The sequence below is a fragment of the Taeniopygia guttata genome, chromosome 7, assembly GCF_048771995.1.
Source record: "Taeniopygia guttata chromosome 7, bTaeGut7.mat, whole genome shotgun sequence".
NCBI lineage: Eukaryota > Metazoa > Chordata > Aves > Passeriformes > Estrildidae > Taeniopygia > Taeniopygia guttata.
Genome location: NC_133032.1, coordinates 19,058,950 through 19,080,895, shown reverse-complemented (window position 1 = coordinate 19,080,895; position 21,946 = coordinate 19,058,950). Strand labels below are relative to the sequence as shown.

At 37.8% G+C, this 21,946-nt stretch overlaps 1 protein-coding gene across 16 annotated transcripts in view; it reads left to right on the top strand.

Moving 5' to 3' along the window:
• Positions 1-21,946, top strand: part of ZNF385B (zinc finger protein 385B) — a 155,909-nt gene that overhangs the window by 88,901 nt on the left and 45,062 nt on the right. For 11 of the 16 annotated variants that reach the window (XM_002199595.6, XM_030277575.4, XM_030277574.4 and 8 more), the window contains one exon: positions 13,014-13,144. The exons of the other annotated variants lie outside the window; for them this stretch is intronic. In XM_002199595.6, the coding sequence (XP_002199631.2) occupies positions 13,014-13,144 (131 nt within the window). The remainder of the gene's footprint in view (positions 1-13,013; positions 13,145-21,946) is intronic. 16 annotated transcript variants of the gene reach the window in all.

The following is a 21,946-nucleotide window of genomic DNA, read 5'->3' as shown; positions in this document are numbered from 1 at the left end:
GAAGTATTGATTATTGCTTTTGAAATTAGAGTGAAATCTTACACTTATTTTTAAGATGGGGAAAACCACTATTTATTAGAACTGAAGGGGAGTTGCTTTTTAGTAGAAAAAAAATGTCAGAATAGTCATCTTGCCTGGGTTTTAATTATGCGGCAAAATCTTGCAACATGATAACACACCAAAAAAACAGTAGTGAAAGCAGTTCTGAAAAGAGGATTGAGGTTTTTTTCTATAAGATATCCTTATCAGTATATTTATTTTTATCAAGCATACTCTAAGGGTTTGAAAGTTCTTCTAAAGAAACTCTAATAAGAACACAGCTGCAAACTCTCTCATGGTAGAGGCAAGTCAGGAAATGTGGCAGTAATAGTTTGGCTAAACTATAAAATTCCTACAGACTCAAGCACAAGAGCTGTATGTAGGGGTAGGAAATGGAAAAGGGCTTAAATTGCTAAGAATGATGAAGAAAGAGCAACATGCATCGGTAGGAAAAAAATTAGAAAATAAAATGAGAATGAAATAAGCATCAAACATAAAGAAATCTTTAAGTGAACTTACAATACTTACAGAATACCAAATTAAAATTTGGATTGTTATTGTGAGAGTCAGATAAAATGTTTGGGTTGCATGAAGCCAGTTTGTAATTATTTTTTGTTAGAAAGATAAGTTATGTTCATGTGACATATAAACAAAAATATAAATATTTATTTATTTATTTATTTATTTATAATTTATATATAAATATGTAAAAAGACTGCAAGAACAGGTCAGAGTGTATTGATGAACCAGAATCTTCAAAGCACAGGCTCAGACAGACACACCACAAGGATACTTGCATGGATGAAAATACAGATCTGTGGTACTTGTAAAAGAGGTTCCAAAGCAGTGAGAAAACTGATGGGGTCACAGTAATTTTAAAAGAGAAGAACAAACTGAATATCTTTAAGAACTAATAGGTTATCTTCCCTTTGAAGCAAAGGAAAAATGAATTATGCCAAAGTATAGAAAGGAAATCAGGAGCTGAGTAATAACCAGTGCAGCACATGAGCTGGAATCTCTATTCTGGGACTGCAGGACTGGGTTGCTGTGCTCATAAAGTGACCTTGAGTTAACACCGCCGTGTTGTCAGCTTAAACAGATACCATCCTGAGAGAAATAACCAGGAACACAAAGTGGCAGGCATGAAATTTGACTGTTACACTGCAGGGAAGATGAGGGCTAGTTCAGATGAGTCTGGATGACAATAAGATGCATCGGTGCTCAACAAAGTTTTTATTTTCTGCTGCCACTGGCTTGGTAGTCTCTTGGTACTCTCAACCATTACCTCAGCTCAACCAACTGGTCGGCTTGAAGACAAGTTTCTCTTTTGTTGGTTTGTGTTTGTTTACAACTGGTCTGATCCCCTGTGCTGGCTCAAGGGCAGTGTTAGGAGAAGAGGAGTAGTGAGGCTGTCCAGCCTACTCCTGATGTCATCCTGGAAAGCAGATGCAGGCTGGACAGCACATTTTCAAAAAATGCTTTCAACTTCTCTTTGTCTTTATTTTCAGCATAGTGTTTGATTAATTAAATTTAGTTTATGAAATAAATCATATTAAAGTGATACTGATTTGTCTCTGGGAAACTAGAAGTAAAAAAGAAGCCTTTTTTTGGGAAGGCTTATATCAGTGGAAGCACTACTAAGTCAGTTCAAATGTTTGGGTAAAAAAAATTCTTGTTTGGTCCAATCTCAATTTAATTTAACAGAAGTATTCTGTTACCTGGGATTTTTTTTTGGGTTTTTTGGGGGTTTTTTGGGTTTTTTTTTTTTCCCTCTTTCTGAAGGTAAACTGAGGGTAGAGTTGTTAGGTTCATGTCATGCATTCTTTGAAAACATAACAGTATCAAAAGTCTTTACGTCCCTGCCTTGGCAGGGCCGGAGCACTGCTGCACCCCAAGGCAAAATAAGGTTTTTAGTCAGATACTGGTGCTTAATTCATCACACATGCAGCAGTCTGGGCTAGCAGATCTATTAATTTGAAATCTATTGCCTTCCTTCTCCCAATATAAATAGAGGGTAGGTAGCACGATTTTTAGTTTCATAAATTTTCCACTTCTCACTTATTCATCAATGCTGACTTTGAGACTAAGTAAAGCAGTGCACCTTAATTCAAGGAAGACAGGATTTGTGGACTTTGATCTTCTGAATGCCATGACCCCATGCTGTCTGTAACCCTGTGCTCTGAGGTCCTCTTTTATGAACTCTTCAAAAAATTCAGACACCATTTCTTTTCATTTTTTTGTTTCTTTCTTCCCCCAGAAGTTATTTTAAATGCAGCTCAGTAGCAGACAGCTAGCTAGTAATCCTTTTAAGTTTAATTCTAAGAAGAATAGCAGGGAAAAAGCCAGTGAAATTCAGTTTATCAGTCTTTTAGGTTATATTTTAATGTTGAATAGCAAGCTGCCCTCCTTCCAGGGTCAAGTTGCAAAAAGCTCACATAATCACTGATTATTCTGAGTAGGAAGGGACCCGCAGGGATCATCAAAGTCCAGCTCCAGCTCCTGCACAGGACAGCCCCAAGAATCAGGGGGCACATTTCAGACACACAGATCTCTTCTCACAGTTTGTCAAAGCTAAACACACAATTACAACAGCCCAGATTTGTTCAGGCTTGATAGTTGCTCACTATTTCACAGCACCTGAAGTCATAAAAGTACCATGTTGAAATGAAATTATTATTTACCTCTGAGTCTTGAGCTGTTTGTTTGTATATGTATATGTTGAAGTGCTGCAGAAGTGGTGGATTATACCCTTAGTGACTTAAGTAAGCACCATGGCACTGATTAATAGTGGGAAGCCTTTACAGGACTACATGGTCTGTATTTTATTATACCTTTTGGTTTGCTAAAATCATTCATGATTATGTGGTCACAGCAAAAACATATAAAGCTTCTGAATATTGTAAGGCACTAGTAAATTTGTAGCACTTGCCTTCCTTTGGTGAATGCCTACAGAAATTTAGAAAGCTAGAAAAATAATGCAACTCCTGTGCTCTTTCCACAGGCAGGTTCAAGTGCCTTTCTTTTTATTGTTAGGTGAGGGAAGTGCTAAGCCTGCTCTACTCTCATGTGTGGAGTGAGGTCCCTGCACTCTTTGTTTCCAGCTCTGGTGCTACAGGTGCACTGGTAACCTGTGAAGCTTGAGCTCTGTCTTGTCCCTTGCTGAAGATGTTCAAGAGTGTGGGCTCTGAAAAGAAGTAGATGTAGTATGTCATCTGATTAGGAGGACACTGAAATCCTCCAGAAAATCCTATGAAGATGTTCTTGTTGCTTTAGTTAAGGGCAACAGCTAGAAAAAATCCTGTACAGGTTTGATCTCTTGGACAGGTGCTTGTGTGCTGCATGGCCTATACTGTGAAAGAACAATTAAATTCAATGTGGAACATGTGTAGACTACATGGACAATATAATGAATGTTTTCAAATCTGCCTTTCTCCCCTGCATCATTGTTTTTATTTCTAAACAGAAAGATAGTGGTTATTTTAAAAGCATGTGCCTAGCTATGGAAATGATGGCAAGTGAGGGGAAGATTTTGTCTGGTGTTGTGATGGTTTGGATAGAAAAGGGGTGGAGTGAATGTGCAAACTTCTTTTGAAATTTCTGAAAATTTGAAAATTATAATTGGAAGGAAAATAGATTTCATTTGGTGGAGACCTGGATTTCCATTGCCAATATTTTCAGGAGACCTCTTTGAATAACCTAAATTAGTTTTTGCAGCAATCTTTACTGTGAAGGATATTTACAGGGCACTGTCAATAGAAAAACTTAGAAAACAAGAAGCAACTTGGGTAACTAGTATAGGAGATTGTGTGTTATGCAGGAAAAGCAAATGAGGCATGAAATTCTCTGAGATATGATGATGTTCAGGACCGTTGGAAATTGTCTAATGTGGTTAAAGCACTAGGCACATCTGTGAGAACCTATGTGTCTAGACCCCTTTTACCTTTGTGCACAGCACTACTGAGCTGGGGGGTTGGCATATTGAAGGGGAATAAGGTGCAAGAAACCAGCGGCAAACAAAGCAACAAGCAACAAAGGATTCCCTCAGCAGCATTCCTGGTGACAGACTCGTTTGGTTTTTGTGGGTAGCAGCTCAGTATCTCCTGAAGGAAAGCCTGTGCTAAGGCTCACTGAGGGTTAAATGGCACCTCAGTGGTGCCAGAATCAGAGTTGGATTTTGAGAAAAATCAGGTTATATGAGAGTTGAAGGGATAACAGACTCTAAAAAACTAACTGCGATTAAGTGCTTTTCTCCAAATTATGAAACTTTCAAGGTAATATATATTTCAGTATTTTGCTCTTCTTCTTTATCAGGGAAGCTTCAGTTTGTAAGAAAACTTGTGTTTCCTGAACCAGAAGGGAAAGGACTGCAGTGTTTAATCCTGGGACAATTACAGGCTTGATGCCCAGCACCAAAGAACATACACTGGGGTGAAAAATGGAGACTGTTACAGAAGTTGCACCATGCTCTGGAAAGAGTGTGGCTTCAGTAGGTGTTCCCTGATGTGTTTTCAATTAGGGGTGACTGCAGCAAAGCAAACACCTTCTTTCACTGCATTTGGGTTGGGACAGTACAAAAGGCAAGGGTTGGGGCTGGTTTAAATAAATCAAGTAAAAGGATCCTAAAGATTTCAGAAAGATCTCCATTAGTGCAGATGGCAGGAGAACAGAGAGCTGAAAAAGATGCAGCTGTTTTTTCTTTTATACTTGGAAAACTTCAAAGTGAAAACAAGTCCAAAGCAATGTTTCCTAGAAGCAGATAAGAACAGAGGCGGGGCTAATGCTGCTCACTCAGTCTGTGGAGACGAGAGAGAGAAGTTTGACCCATCCAGAGGATTCTGAGAAAAAGAAATAGGGATAGACTGCAAAACATCATCTGACCTTAATGTAGGTCAGAACATTGCATTTATTAATAGTTGTTACTGTTTAATTAGAAAAAACCCAGCTTACTGAGCTTGATCATGTTATGCCTTGACATGGCACTCTGTTTTTCAGTCAAACAGTCTGGGTTGCTTTAGAAGTCTAGAGAATTAACTCTTTTAAGAAACTAATGGCAAATATTCCCATAGTATCTACAGATAATACCAAACTGCAATTGCACTCCAGCTAGTATGTTTCTTCTAAATATAGAAAAGGATGTTTTGTAATTTATTTAATTGCTTAGACTTGACAAGGAGCCAGTGCTAACAATCTTGCTTTGATAGCAGTATAGTGCTTGTGGCATTCGCTTGGCTTGGAATGTAAATACTGAGAAAAAATGTGTGAAATGAACAGTGGAGCACAACTACTGTGAACTCTGCTGCTCTCTGTGCAGGTGTGTGGGTCCTGGGACACAGAAGGACATGGAGGGACAGCTGCATGAGGGAGGGGACAGGAGCATGAGTCACCCATCCTGCAAGTACAGGGCTCTTCCTGATGTTATGGTCTGGAAATTGTAACACGGTTATTTAGGCAAAATGCAAGATAATCTGTTCCACTTCTAATTATTGGACTTCACTTCCCACTCCATCTGTTCTGGTATCTTCAGTAAAACACCTATGGGGATTCCAGTTGTTTTTGAAAACTATTAGAAAGGCTGCAAGAAAAATAAGATTTTTTTAAAATTAATTTTCTAACATATTTGTCTCTAAAATACTGAAATTCCAGTTTGCTATTGTTTTGTCTCAATCTTCTCCCTCTGCAGCCCCCTTCTCCCCAGTAGATATCATTATTTGTCCATATATGTGATTTTGATATACTAAATATAGAGATTAAGGCAGTAAGTATCGACACAGTTTTTTTCCATACTCTTATTATCATAAGAGAAATTTTCAATATCAGTTTTTTCATTATCTTCCTATAAAGTATGTGCATAATATTTATGGTCTATAATATTTTTTTTGTGACCATCCTTCTATCATAAGGCTTTGGAGATGGAAAGTCATTAGCTAGGCAAAGGAATATAACAATTAATCAAAGTTAAAGTACTTTCATATAACCAACTAATATTTCAATAAGGAAGGATCTGATCCAATGAAGATATGCTTATTTGTAAAGTTTTTTTTCTATTTTTAGGATTCTTATGTGAAATTACATGCAATATATCTATATAGCTATAGATATATCAATTATATCTATAATATATAATATAATATATTAATAGCTAAAGATATACCATTTTTCTGGATGAATTATATATAATTATCAGTATTAGGTAAGTAATGGTTGACTTTTTGGATTTACTAAAAGGCATTCATTCCAGCAGCACCAGATTTCAATTTATTTTTGGTGTTGACCTAGTTGGTGGAAGCCTACATGCATTTGAAGCATAGAAATACCCCATTTCCAGGTATCCTATTTTATACAAAAGGAGAATATGGAATTCTGATAATATACCTTCATAGACCATTTCTATGTGGATTATAATGGAAATACTAACTTCATGCTCAAACATACTGGAAATAATGGTTTAATTTTTAGGGAGAGAATTATTTTTATAATCTGACATGTTTTAAGTAAGTAATTTTCGAGTACGTATTGTACGGACCTTACACTGTACGATATTTAGATAATTTATATGTTGCAGTGAAGTTGCATCAAAAGCCTCTCAGTTTCCTGAAACATCTACTGAAAAAATAAACTCCAAATGGAGTACAGAATATTTGGCATATCATTTTTATCCATATGTTGCTATGGAAAGCTGGACCTGGACCAATGCTTTCTTAACACTTGCCTTATGAGTGTTCCATGCAAGGGTTGTTCTTTAGTTGAGTAGCCATGATTTCTACACCAGTTCTTGCTGCCTTTCTTTGTGGCTCCTGAGAAAACAACACATTTTTTGAGGATTTACCTGGTTTTATTTGCCAGGCACAGATAGGTGTGTATAGTTTGGTTCTTAAATTCATCAATAATCCAAGGACTATTCCATTGATATCTAAATAATATTTAGGTGATATGAATACAGTGCACTCTCCAGGTTTTAAAATATGTGTATCAGTAGCTCTGATGCTAATCATGTCAATTCCCAAAGGAGTTACATCCTCATTCATGAGTGTTTTAGTTGGTGGGGTGCCCAGGGGGGTAGAAAACTTGTTAACATTTTTCCTCTTGTCAGCTAGGGACTGTGCCGTGTCACACATATTCTGGGCTTCTGCTTCAAGTTACTTGTAAAAGTAAGTTGCCAGGGTAGTGAGTTATCTCTTAACATCACATTAGTTTGGAAAAATATGTTAAAGTAATGGTCTTATCTCTCACGACTTCTTTTGACAGACAGGAATTCATATGGGTGTCATAGGTCTCATTTCTCATAATACCATATTATAAGGAAGACATGTTTGGTCTGCTGAGTGAAATGTGAAAACAATTAATTCTGTATTTACTAACTTTTTTTTTCTTTTTTTGTTTTTTTTTTTCTTTTTTTGTATGAGGGGAGTGCATATGTTAATATTCACCTTCAGGAGTATTATCAATGGGCTACTTCTAGAACAGATTTTTTCCTTGAGCATTTTGATATCAACACCTGCTGTTCAGAAACTCAGGATTATTTTACATGCACTTAACTTGTTTTTATGAGTTTATCTTAGGCATAAACAGAAACAGATGACATCCTCTAATACCCTTTTATAGCTTTAAGTAAACAAACTAAATTAGAAAGTTTCTAAATCCTCTAAACTGATCGTACTGGAATGGAAAAAAATACTGATATTAAGCATTGTAAAAAATCTCAAGGGCTAGTGTCTTATAAATGCCCAAACAACAAAATGTAGTGACTTACAAGTGATTGATTTTTACCTGTCAGATAGGGGGGAAAAAACTGTGCGGGAAGCAGAACTGAAGTATGATGCAATGGGGGTATCAGATAAAAGGGAAGAAAACTGTGAATCTTTCATCTTGAAGTTAGGTAGAGGGATTGTAATAAATATAATTTTTTCTTCATATCCTTCCAAATAGTTGTATATAAGCAAGTGTAGGAAAGTCTTTTGTAAGTTGGGCTGTTTTAGAAGTGGTCGGAGTTTTTTGGGCTTTTTATGTGAGTCATAGGCAATACAGCTGAAGATTTTTTTATTCCATATGAAATCCCTAAGTACTACCTCTGGCTGTAATGTGTTTATAAAACTGGATTTCTTAGCCACGTGAAGAAGTAAGTATTTCTGAAAATGTTGAAAACTTCCACTGACAAAATAATAAACTGTGCTGACACTGTAGGGTCCCAGAAAAAGCTCCTGGGTGAACACATGCAGAATTGTCTCAGAATCCTTCCAAGGGGTTGCTTCCACCTTCTGGAGCTCGGAAGGAAAGTGCTATAACTGGAGATGACAGTGTGAGGTCTAGAGACAGGGTGGCTGTACACACTCTGGCTGCAGTCCTTAATTCAGGAGCAATTTGTCATCCACCCTCAGAGGAGTACTGTTGGCTCTAGCACAGTCTCAAAAACACAGTTCTACACAGGAGAAGGGAGGAGAAAGCCCAGAACTGATCCATCATACCACTTACATTGCTGCTGTTCTGGGGCCAGATAAGACTACTCTCAACACTACTGTAGAAAGTAAAGGTTCCTCACAGCTGAACATGGTGAGGGATGAAAATGGCAGCACAGTGTCCATAACTGAAAACTGCCAGTGTAATGCCCATAAGTAGTGGTGGGTGTGAATATCTCAATGTCCCTTTGGAATTTTCCCAAATACTGTCATTGGCACAAATTAAAACAAATGCAACCATGTGCAATCTGAGGTGGATGTAGATTGTCCAATGCATAGAAATTAGTCATTCAAATGCTTCTATTCAGTCCTGAGAGTGCTTACTCCTCCACTCTCTTGCTCTGAGCGAGGATTGCTTCCTTTGATGGTAGGATTTAAATACTGTAGTAAGATCTTTAGGTAACAGGAAAACAGGAGAAACTTGAGTATGGCTTCAGATTTCTCTACAGTTGCCTTTAATGAAGCTATTGGAAGAGAATGCTTTCAAGTCTGAAACATGATTCATTTAAGTAAGCTGAAATAATTCACAAATGTGGTTTATATGAGTATGATATAAGATGGAATTGGGCTTTTTTTGTATAACAGTCTAATAATGACCCAAATCTGAAGAATTAATAAGCAGGCATTACACTTTTCTTTTTTTTTTGTGGTTTTCAGTGACAAAGAAGAGCACTTGGTGAGAAGATCACAGAAGTAATAGTGTCACAAAGAGGTACAGAGGGCGAAGTTGTGCTCTTAGATTTGACTGATCTTTGCACTGCTTTTACTTGAAGAGCACCAGTGACTTTTTACCATGGCCAAAGTTAACTGTGATTCCCTCTGTCAAAACTGCAGTCTTGTTAGTCTGGGATTCTGGTTTTTTTCTGTGAAGCTGGAAAAGTGGGGGTGTTAGTAGAGATTCTTCAAGCCCCTGTGTCACCTGTCCCCTTGTTGGCAACAGGCTAAAGCTTGCTTCATTGGCCCTAGGGACACATCTTGCTACAGGAGTGACAGATAAAAGATGTTCTAATTGCTCCCCAAAAGTATCACTTGCACTGCTTAATCCATTGCACCTTATTTGTTAGAGGCTGATTAATTTGGAGTAAAGATTACCACCTTTCCTAACTTCTGTAGAAACATCAGTGTCCCAGTGCATTGCTCCTCCTTAGCCATGTACACATGCAAAGCCATGTGTACATGGCTAAGGAGGAGCAGGAGCAGCACCTCTTACACAAGGACTTGTTTGTTCAGACAAATATGTGTAGGAAGAAGAAAAACTTTTAACAAAATGAGAAATTTTGTGTAATCTGAAAACCTCTTTTCCTCCTCTTCAACAAGGGTAAAAGGGACCAGTGAGGATCAGTACCTTTTGCAAAGTCTGTCCACACCTTGCATTCCCAGCACTTAGATAACTCCTGCTGTGGGAGTCAAAATTGAAGTTACAAAATACTGCTTAACAAGTATGAAGCTGAAATAAGCAAATGCCTTTGGAATAAATATAACTGATCTTTCTTGTAAAGATTTACAGGTAGTTTAAACAATCTGTGCTTGACATGGTAAGTTGTCTTTATCATTAAAATGCTAATAAAATTATAAGCGTCTGTTAAATTCACAAAGATAATGAAGCTTGTCAGGGACAACTTTTTTGTGCCGATATTCCTGCTTAGTTCAGGCGTGGATAAAGATTTGGTGGAGTAGTGGCGAGAATCTATTTGACCACTGGGAGCAATGCCAGGGTAAAACTGCCCTGTTGCGTTTGGTTTGATGATTTTTTTCATTAAGTGCTTCTACTTGTGATTCAGGTCACCTTGACCTGATAATTCCTTCAGAGGTGGGTCTGAAAGCCAGACTTCAGTCCAACAGGGTTCACAATATTTGATTGGCAATTGTTGAAGTAGTAAATTGGCAAACAAAATGAACACATTTTTTATGATTAATGCCTTCACTAATCAGTCTGGTAGGTGTATGTTTTCTGTGTGGGCTCCAAATGTATTCTAGTCTCCTGATTATAAATTACTCTGGCAGCAGAAAAAAACACGGACTGCAAAACTAGAGAGAGATTTCAGATGTCTTTTTCACATGAAAGATTCTGTGCTCAAACAAGGAGTACAAAGAAGGTTGCATTTTTTGCAGTAAGATGCCTTAAAGATTTTATGCCATGTGTTTTCTATACATTGAATAAGGACCGCGTCAGAAAAGTAACTTTGATTTCAAATGTCAGTCACAATTTAAGTCTATTCTATTTTTTTTTTCTGTAAAATTGAGTTAGAATATGTAACCATAGCTTCATTGAAGTACATTTATGTAAAGGGAGGATAGGTCTTCTTTAACTTCACAGATCTTTAATTGCTTATGAACTTCAAAGAGAAACTTGCAGAAGTTAGATTGATGATGGCCCTTTAGGTAATTGAATACAACATAGTTCCTGTTTGAATGCAACTCTGAAATCCAAATTATGTAAATCTACTGTTTCAGAACCAGCTAGTAGAAATAATCATAATTTTTTGCAGTGAAGATACTTTCTTTGGATAAATTCTCTGACACATTGCTTTCCTATTGATTCAACTTTTCCATTATGGATATGACCAAGAAACTATAGGCATGTTAGCCTTTAGCTTTTCGACGTTTGTGACTCCACTTGAATAAGCTTTGACATGCAGTTAATTAGGCACAACTGTCAATTAGTCTCATGGGCTTATGCAGGAAAAAACTTGGCATTTATCAAAGTATTGGGATAGAAGAAGGGAGAAAATAGTCTTGGAAAGTTTCTCAAGCATATTTTTTTTTCAAGTTGTGCAGCTCTGTTGGGATGGTATGATTTTGCATGGCTGTCATTGACCCATCTTTGTGCAATCATGATGCTTTTCCTATAGAAGAAATGGAGAATAGATTACAGCCTGCTATTCATGTGCTAGACCATAATACAATGTTTACTATGCTGCAGCTGAGATCAAAATTACTGTCTCTCCAGCATTAACAAAATTGGAGCTCAGGGCTAGTTGTAAGTGTTTGTTCATCCAAAAAATCCATGCAGCCCCATCTGGCTTCTGAACTTAGCTTTCCTCTTGGATACCATGAGATGGGCATAAAATTGTGACTGTGGAGAGAGGACAGTGTAAAGGAGGAAAATCTCTCCTTTGCCTTCAGTTTTGTGTGTCCTTAGTAGGCAGAAAGGCAGATCCCTTAATGGAAGACTGGTGCTCATGCAGCCCATACGGATTGCCTGGCATTTTGCAAGTGAATACAAATTATTTCATTTTATGGGAGAAGGAAAATTGCTTGTTTACTTTTCTAACCCCATCCTTCTAGCACCTCTCAGTTCCCCTCCCTTTCCCTCCTGCCCATCTCTTTCCTGGCTGGGTTAGAAAAGCTCAGATGTCTTCTGTGAGAAAAAGCTCAGGTATTTTGTAAGCTGTGCTTGAGACAAGGGAAGCTTCTAAGGCCTGTTATGCTTCCAGCTGCTGGCCACTGATGAGTGGGAGGAGGAGGTAATTATGGAGAAATTGTGACAGAGGTAGGAGAAACAGAGTGATTCACCCTCCTCTAGAGGTGTGGGACACTTGTTTTCCACTGCCTGCTCCTGTCGGTGTTGAATTATTTATTCAACCCAGGAAGGAGAAACTGAGGGTTTCTTTTTGTTTGTGGTTTTGGTTGTTTTTTTGGTTTGGTTTTTTTTTTTTCCACTTTGTATTTCAATGAGGGAAATTTTATTTGAAATTTATTTTGTATCATTTCAGGGAAAAAAATACTCCCACAAGCATAGCTGAGAGCTGTGTGCTAAGCACACTTCTTGAGTGAATATGTTAGGTAGCTAGTTAAAAATGAATATTTGGACATCTGTGCCTGCCCATTCCTTTGGGATCTTGCTGGGCAATGATTCTTAAGTGTATAGAGGAAAAAAATCAGCAAATGGATTTCTAGAAAACTTTTGTTTGGAGAGCTCCAATTTAGCAAATATTTAGCTTTGCTTGTAAAGAATTGTGTTAATCTGTATGCTAGCTGATTTTTTAAAATTGTTGTCTGTTTCCTAGTATTTGCCTTGCGCCATAAAAAAGGGAAATTTTTACATGTTCAATGAAATGGTGTTTGTGTAGCACCTGACACTTAGTCAGAAGAGGGAAAAAATAACATGCAGATCACTATTTGGAAACAAACATCTGAATTTCAGGATACATGTGTTGTCTGTGCTGGCTGATCTAGTAGGCAACCATGAATTGCACAAGCATCTGACTTTCATGGGCACCCATCCTGGCCTTTTTGGCACAAGAAGAATTTTGCAGCTGTAGAAAGGATTTATTCTACCTGCCAGTGTGATTTATATACCATATGTCTTCTCTTCAACATCTGAGTATCCATGGCCATAGGGAAGTGCTCTGCCTCGTCTGTACTGTGTTTAAATAGGTTCCTTTTAATGATATTAACTCCTACAGAGCCTTTTCATCATCCCCTGTGTAATTTTTTCTTGGCAGTTGTGTCAGCTATACTGTGTGTGTTGCAGAAAGGAGAATACCATGAATTCCTGGTTTTGTTTGCTCTTGGCAGGCACTACTACACTTCCCACCCTTGTGCGCACACCTACCTTGATGATGCAGCCTTCCCTGGATATCAAACCCTTTATGTCCTTCCCTGTGGACAGCAGCTCTGCTGTTGGATTCTTCCCAAATTTTAACACAGTAAGTAAAGGTGTTTCCACATTTAGTTTCAGTGTATACTTTCCAATCTGGTTCTAATATCCAGTACTGAAACTGCCTTAAAACAGTGCATTGCTTACACGGTTCTAGGAGCCCTTTTATTCTGTGCCATGGTGGTTGCTTTTCCCTCTGTATGAAAGGCTTGGAGTGATGTCCAGCCTTCTCACTGTGAATGAGGCTGATTGATTTTTAACTTGGTCTCTTGAGGTAGTGTTTGCACATTTAAAAAAACCCTATGCTGTGCTAAACATTTGAGAAACAATAGAATGATTTGGAGCATTTGTCTGGATATACGTATTTCTATATGCTGTAAAAAAGGAAAAAATAAAAGTTCAATGACAGACAGGTGTGTCAGGTAAGACCTAAATCCTACATTGCTGTGAATCAAACTAAGTCTAATACAACCAGGAAAGCAACTGGAGGATATCGTTAATTCTGTATAATTTCAACATTCGAGTGTAAAACTGCACACAGCCAATGTGGAAAGTGTGAACCTGTTGTTTTTACTTAATGGTAAAGCATCTTGGGGTTTTTTGAAACAAACAAAAAAAAAGCCAAAATAATACTTCTGTGGTTCTTCATGTTTATCAGAGCAGCAATAAAAAAAAATACTCTCTTCCGTACTTCTCACTTCTTTATCAGCTCTTAAAAGGCAATGAGTGTTATCTAAAGGTTTGTTTGCCATCACATTTTAGCTTAAATGTTTAAGCTGATGGCAAGAGGAAGGAAACTGTTGTGAGTCATTCCTGCCCAGTGAGCAGGTACAGTGTGTCTGTAGGTGACCGTCACCTGAACTGCTGCACGCTGCTCTTGGCACCGGTGCGGGGGAGCGGAAAGGGAAGCAGTGTCATCACCACCACACGGTCACCAGCTGAACTACTGCCAAGTGTCTCCTTTCCCAAACTGTCTGTCTGAAATTAAAGCAGCAACAGCATTATTTTTCCTCATGCCAAGCAAATCCACCTTGCTGACAGGCCTGGTGCTACAGCCCGCGGGGATGTGGGGCGGTTGTGGGGTGACGTGTGAACCAGCTTCTCTCATGTGTCAGCAACCCAAGGTATGAACAGCAGCAAATGTTACGAATTCATTGCAGAACATGTGTGTGAAAAATATGCATTTATCAGGGTGATGTGGGGATGTGCATTTGCGCACAGATATAAAAGACTAGGAAAAAACAGGTACGTTAAAAGAGCAGGTTCAAAACTCAATACCATATTAAGGAAGCAGTGTGCTATTACCATATCTAGGCATGATGCAATTCATATTAATTTTCCATCCTCTTCCTAATACTCTCAGGAATTTTGTTTGCTACTGATTTGTTTGCTTTCTAGTTGCACAGGTTTTCTAGGTGAGTTTTTTCACATAACTGTTCTTTATGACTCAGAGAAACTTTTCTTTAGAGATGTAGTTTCAGAGTCAACCAACCCTTATTTGCTTTCTGGTGGTATTACTGAATATCAGAGTTGCAATAGCCTCTAGATACAGATTAATTTGTATATTTACGCTGGTTTTGCCTAGTTTATATTTATCTGGGTTACCTTTCATTTGCCTAATTCCTGGCATGTTTATCATTCACAACTGTCATTCCTCTCCAAACTTCTGTAGGTTTGATTAAAAATTAGACCTGGGGTAATTAGCAAACATTGTCAACTTGGTGTCTACTTCCTCCCTTGGAATTCTTGATAATTATATAAAATTATGCTGCTATACACCACAGACATTGCATATTTAAACTCTTTATTTTAAGAAACAGTGGTTCAGTACTTCTCTATTTCTAATTTGCAGACTTTGCCATTTATCTTTCAGGTATTGATTTTCCTTAAGAGTCTTTCACAATGGACTCCAAAGCTCATTGCAAAACTAAATCATTCATGATTATCTACTGACAGGCACAATAAATGCCAGCTGTCATGCACTTCCTTTATTTCTAACTTAGCACAACCTTTGCAAATGTAGATTTCTAAGTTTTGTATATGTAGTCTTTTTTTTTTGTCCTTATTCATTCTAAAGTAGTGGCAATAGTATGTAAAAGTGTTTAAAACAATTTTTCCAGAAGATGACTTTGAGTTATAGAAGCAAAATTCAGTTGATCCATATGTATCATCCAAAGAACCACGATTTTTTATATTGTGCAGGAAGTGACTATTAGAAGAGCCAAGAAAGCCATCATTTGCTTTATGGATCAATCAGGAAATCTATGTACTTCATTCATTGGAGGACTTGTCAAGGACTGCAGACAGGGAAACGTCCAGTGTGCTTCCTGTCGTCTCTTTGCCTTCCAAGAGACTGGGAGGACCTTTCTGGGGTGCTGGTTCTGCCTGCATGTGTTCACTGAAGGAGGCAGAAAGAAACTGTCTGAGCCAGAACTTCTTTGGATCCCCCTGCATTTTCAATGGCTGTCAGAGACAAAAACATTTTTCTAAGCCTTGCTAGGAGTGGTTTCTAACTTAACATCAGTGGCCTTAAAAAACAAAGTTTTACATGGGAGTTAATACAGTAACTACCAAGGCAGAAAAACAAGGTAAAATGTATTAACTACAAACATCTTCAAAGGAACACCCCCTACAGTTTTTTCCCAAAAGAACTTCTCTTATTTATGGAAGCATATTTAAAATCTGGGGTAAACCTTTTCCTATTTAGTTAACTTTGACAGTTTTCAGTTCTGAAAACATCTGTGATTCTCCAGATAAAACATTAGTGTTCCCATTTTTTTGTGGAACTGTCTTGATCCCTATCATCTCTCCACAAGGAGTACTTTCAGCTGAAGCAGTGAGCAGACCCTGATTTTGTAAAAGCAATACCTACCTCAGCCGTATCTTATTTTCTTGATGGACTTGTGTGATTTAGTTTAAGCTGTCTCTCATCTGCTTCTCTTATATCATTAATAGTTCTTAATATGCTGTGGATGTATGTACAGTAATTGCCAATTTGCGCCCCAATTAAATTTGTCTTTGTTCATTAGGACTTATTATATAGGAAAAATTATTTGGGGAATGATTGCACTAGCTCACTGGATACATATCTTTATTCCTCAGTAAGGGGAATAAAACTTTTCTGTTTCAACAAATCAGCCAGAAGGGGATCTTGTAAGGGCAGGATGAAGGATTCCAAATGAAGAGGTATTGCAGAATAGGTGCTGTCTTCCCTGGTCTTTTCATGTCAGCTGCAAGTATTTTTGTCAGAACAATAGAGGCATGATCACATTGTCAGAGTCTGAGCCTGAGTTTCTACATGGAAGGACAAACCCTCTGTCAGAAATGCTGCAGCAGTGGATCCAAAGGTGACATCGCGTTTGTCCTGGCATCAGGTTCCAAATGGTCTTGCTCAATACCCCTCTGTCTGAAATGCAGAGCTTGAATCATATTATCAGCTATTATTATTTAAAATGTTCTTGTTTACAAAAAATTGGGAACCATCAATATAGGAACTTCCCAAACTGGTACTTCCAGTTTGACATGGATATGGACCACAAGGTATTGTTAAAGCAGATGTTTTTTTCAGCATACTAAAATGACTATAAAGAAGACTTAACAAGTTAACCTCTGTATTGATTACCTTTAAAAATATGTAAGTCAAGTATATAGTCAGTGGAAATCAAAGCTAAGTTTATTGTGATCCCTGTTGTGTGTTTATTATAACATAATATTGAATTTTACACTTGCTGGCTTCCACCACCAGCTGTACCTTCTGTGCCATTCTTTCTCTAAACCTCCCTGATTCTTTACCTCCTGTCATCCATCTTGTGTACTGAATGATGAAAGGATCCTTTGTGATCACATCTTGGTACATGTGCTAAAGTGGCTGAAAGCCAGGATTCATCTCATGAGATCAAGATCACTGATCACGATCACTGCCTCCATCTCCCAATATAAAAGTTGTGTACTCCCCAAAAAGAGAAGTCTCAAAACTCCAGCATATTCTGCCTCGTCCTGAAATGAGAGCGGTACTACATGACTCACATTTAGTTGTAGTAGTGCAGCCAGGGACCTGTCAATCTGCACAAAAACATTATCAGCAGCTTCTCAGATTCTATCATCATCGAAAATAATCAGCAATTCATATGCTTCTTTCTGAGTTTGTTATGGCCTCAGGGGTAATCAAAGATTAGAGCATCTCTTGTAGCTTTCACATTAGTGAAACATTTTGCATCTAACTAGCCCATGATTGGTTTCTAAATGCTAGTTCATACCCTTCATGTTTTAGAGGACACATGGGTTAATGTGGCCTAGTTATTGCTTCAGTGTTTTATTTTTCTTCAAGTAGCTTTATGCTGATTCTTTAGAGTTCTCTCTGTCCCCTTGCATAGTGGACCAGAGATATTTTACATCTGCCAGTGAAGGTAAGCCAGCTGGAATGTGCTACAGGAAGGGAAGAGGAGCTGACTAGTAACTCAGTCAGAAATTTCTGACTCTTCTCCAGCATTAGCCCTGCCTGGACTAAGTATCCCTGGCCTACCCCCAAGACAACTATGGGGAGGAACTAATTTTCTCTTTCCTCTTCTGCATTTTCAATTATTACTCACATTTTTATTTGCTGCCTATCTCTTTCTCATTTGAAGGGCCCAGTAATCACCAAGGCAGAAGCTGAGTTCAGCAGATAAGAGCACAGGGCACCCGTACCACCAGCTTCACTCAGCCCTCTGTGCCAAGTGCCTCTTCTGCCTTTTTGGCAGGACTCTCTGGCTTGGGAGCTTTCTCTTTCCTTAGCAGGGTCTGAATTCAGCCACTTAACACCCTGCTGCAGTGCCAAGGTACGCTTTGCAGCCCAGGATTGTATATGGCAGGAACAGATTACAAATGCAGCCAACTGCATGTTGCCAACCCATTATCTACCATCCTTTTTGTCCAAGTACCCTATCCCTGTGCTCTGAATTCCCCTTTTCCCTGTTCTGGAGTGCTGGAGGGAAGTGACCTTTTCTGTTCCTCTCCATCTGACTCCAGAGAGGAGGTAAAATTTTCAAAGATCCATACTTTTATTTATTAACTGCACAGAAAGGAAATTTCAGCAATTGATTTTGGAGTGGTATTTTGCAGGGTAGCTGGATATTTTCTTGAGGATTTTTGTTGGTTGGGGTTTCTTTAATTAAGAAATAGTAATGTTTTTCTTACAAATCTCTTATGCTCTTTATAATAATGCAGGAACACAAGGACTTCAGGTCTACCTTCTATTCCTCTTTTGAAAATTTAAAAGATATTCCTACTTCACTTTTAGTTGTTACGGATATAAAAGTTCATGTGTTTCAAGTCATAGCCAGAATCATCCAATTCACAACATGAGGAGTCATCCTATTGCCATTTATTAAGGGAATAAAAAAAGTAATAGGTATTTTCTGAGATACAGGAGAGGAAAGCACAAGTTCAGGGACCACATAATCAAGCCCAGATTCTGTCAGCACAGACCTCTGTTCTGTGGCTAGTCTTTGCTATCACTTGTCCAAGTACCTGGCTACAGAGACCCTTTACTCTCCATGTCATCATTTTCTCAGTTTTTTGTAGTCCCTTTTCTTTGTATCTTTAGGCATTTTTTACCAAACCAGGAATCCCTCTTTGCCTTTCTATGGCTTTGAGGCAAAGCAGCAGAGAACTCTTTCAGCCGTGGTAGGAGTTTTTGGAAAAATTCTTCTCAGCCTGTGGAAGCCCTATAAAATGTTTATTGAAGGTGGTATATTTTTGCCAAAAAATACCTGAGTCTTTTCCTGAAACTTTCAAAAACCTCTGAGCATGAAGAAAACATGTAGGAAGATGCACTGAGTTAGGTATGAGAAAAAAAAGCTGCCAAAAAAGGGGATTGTCAGTTGAATTTGACAGATTTTTCAGTTTCTGGTATTTTAACAGAAAGATGCAGGTTCCCGAGTTCCTGTCAGGAATCTCTCAAAGAGCAGCTCTGCAAAATTGGTGAGCCTAAATAAGCACTTTTCTGTCCCTTCTTCTAGTATATCATACATATAATTACGAGGGGGGGAAAAGTTTTTATTAAAAGAATACAGTCATGCTGTAAGGGAAAATCTCTTCAAACATTAAATATCTTATAGATTTTCCTATTGCCTTTGTATTTTTTTGAAGAGGAATTGGATGGATGAGCTTCCTTCTCAGTTTCCAGATCAGCAGCCAGATAGGGGACCCTGTCTCCAAGGAGAAAGTGCTCTGACGTGCACTGGTGAGGAACAGAAGTTACCAGGTGCAGCCTTTCCCTACCCCTTTGCAGGAGTCTGGCATCCACCATGTGGATGCTGAAAAGTGGTTTCTAAATTGCTGCATTCCATCCATTATTGCACGTAAAATTAAGTCATCCTAATTTAAAAAAAAAAAGTACAGTTTCTGCGTAAAAATCCTACAATTTGCTGAGTTCTCCATAAAATCTGGTCCTTGGCTATGTGTTTTGTCTTTCTTAAGAGAAAGCTTGGAGTTACTCTTTTTTATGTTTCAGCAATATTTATTTCTTTTACTAGTCAACACAGGAAAGCTCAGAAGCCTTTATCTGCATTGAATTGCTTTCTTCTCAAGTTAGTAGTCTATGTTCCTGATGCAAGAAAGCTTGTTAAAGGGAGAGGGTTGTCAGTCATAGATATTTTAGGCATTAAGTAACTGAAGGATGTTTTGCCAATAGACTGTGATTAAAACATCTCCCTTCAAAACGAGCAGTCACAGAATTGTGGTTTAGGAAAAGTAACATGTCTTTTACCACTCTGTTTACAAAGATTTTGCTAGTTCCTAATTACAAACCTACAAGCTCTACAAAATCTAGGCAAAATTCTAGAGCAGCTTTAGAGAAAAGTAATTTTCCATAGGTCTGATGAAGTGGCTGCTTTTGCAGTATCCTGGCTGTCCATGGTGAGCTTTCCTGCCCTGCCTTAGACTTTTGTCACATTGTTCTGTGTGAAACTGAGAATTGCTGCAATAATTATTAGTTAATATATTATAAAAATGTAGCCAAAATTTAATTCTTGTCATACATTCCTTCAGACTGTGGGTGTACTCATAGTCTTTTAATCTCAATGCAGTCAATTGCATGACAATCTGAAGGTACCGTATGGCAGTTTAGAGCCACACTGTGAAACTTGGCTTTCCTTTGCACGCCTGGAAACCAACACCACCCACGTTTGGAGTGCTGAGCAGCTCATTTCAAGTAACAGAGCAAGGCTGATTTGAGTAGCTGTGCCTTTCAGACCAGTCTTCCCTTTTCTGTGTCCATTTTCACCATGAACTTCAGCTGCTTCCCCAGGTTACCACTAGGGAAAGAGCATCTAATTTCTTGCCTGTGTATGTTAGACAAGGCAGGTTTCTACCTGGCTTTGTTTCTCATTTACTTAAATTTAAAGAAAAAAAGTCACCACCAAACATAAAGAAAAAACCCAAACCAACAGACTTTGATGCTACATTAAGTTTCAGAGCAGGCTTAATTAGAGGAATCCTTTAAAGATTCATATCTAAATACAGTGCTTTTTTAATCAAAAGCATTTTGAAGTTTGTTTATGTTGTATATGTTGTTGATAAAAACCCAAAACAAAATCAAGAGAAACAAACCTAAACCAGAAATATCATTATTAATTTTTAAGTCAAAAAGGCCTTATTTCTTGTATATGGTGAAAAGCAGAAGACAGCTGTGAAAATAGGCAATTCTTGCTTCTTATTTGCTTCTCACTTATATTTAGCCATTTTTTACATTCATATTCAAATGTCTATATACACATAAATTCTATCCTCTTACTAGGTTTTTTTTTTTAGTATGTGAAAAGTAATGATATTAATTAATTTTAGAAGACTAGATTTCTCGTGTCTTTATTCTCTCCTGTTCAATGAATTAATCTAAAACTTTGAATTTTTCCCTAACTTCTCAGCATAGTTCAGAACTGTAGTGGAAATTCAATTGTGCCTAATGCAATAATACCATTCATCTCTGTGTTTTGGTGTTCTGGAGCAGCCTGGGAGCAGGAAAACTCATCAAAACCTAGAGCACACTTTTAAGTAGAAAAAGGTCACAGCTAAGGACTTTCTCAAAGATAAAAGGAAAAATCAGGAATCTTGTTTGCCCCATGTACTAGCTAAGCTCCTTTTCTGTGTACAAGCTCTTAGGCTTGAATCTTTTGGCAGGATTTTGCTGGAAGATACTTTTTAGGGTTATTTACTTATGTATATTATTTTACTGCCAGTTGGTAGTAGGTATTGTAACAAGAGAAGTTTTGCTGTCAGAGTATGTTATTAGTTTGCTTTTCAGCAAGTCTCAAACTACAGTATGTTTTTATTTTTTGCTGGATCTGAAGGCAAGTAATGTTTTTTTTTTGTTTAGCTGAACACAGCTGAGTGCTCTGAAAAACAGCAGCTTTAATAATAAATAGCAGTTATATAACACCTATCAGATGATTTTAACATGTTATTTAGACACCTCAGCTTTTTTTTTTTATGGGGTTGCAAATACTTTTTTCCCCAGTTTACAAATGAGTGATATACGACTCAGATGAAATTACTCAGGTACAGTTAAACTTATGAGCCAACATAGCCACAGAGGGAAAGAAAACTGTCTTATTCCCTGAGCTTAACCACTGAATTTAGACTTTGCTCTTTTTCTCAGGTTTGGTCTGTCATGGTCCCAGCAGTTCATTTTACAGATACAAACAAAGTATTGCACAATGGCAGAGTAGTAATCTGGATGGATTAAAAAAGAAGCTGTCCAATGCATAGAGCTAGTTCAGTTTTATATAGCAAAAAGTACTGAGCCACTTACTTTTTTTACTTGTTCTCCATTTCTTTCATGGGGAATTCTCTTTTATCCTAAAATATTCGCAGC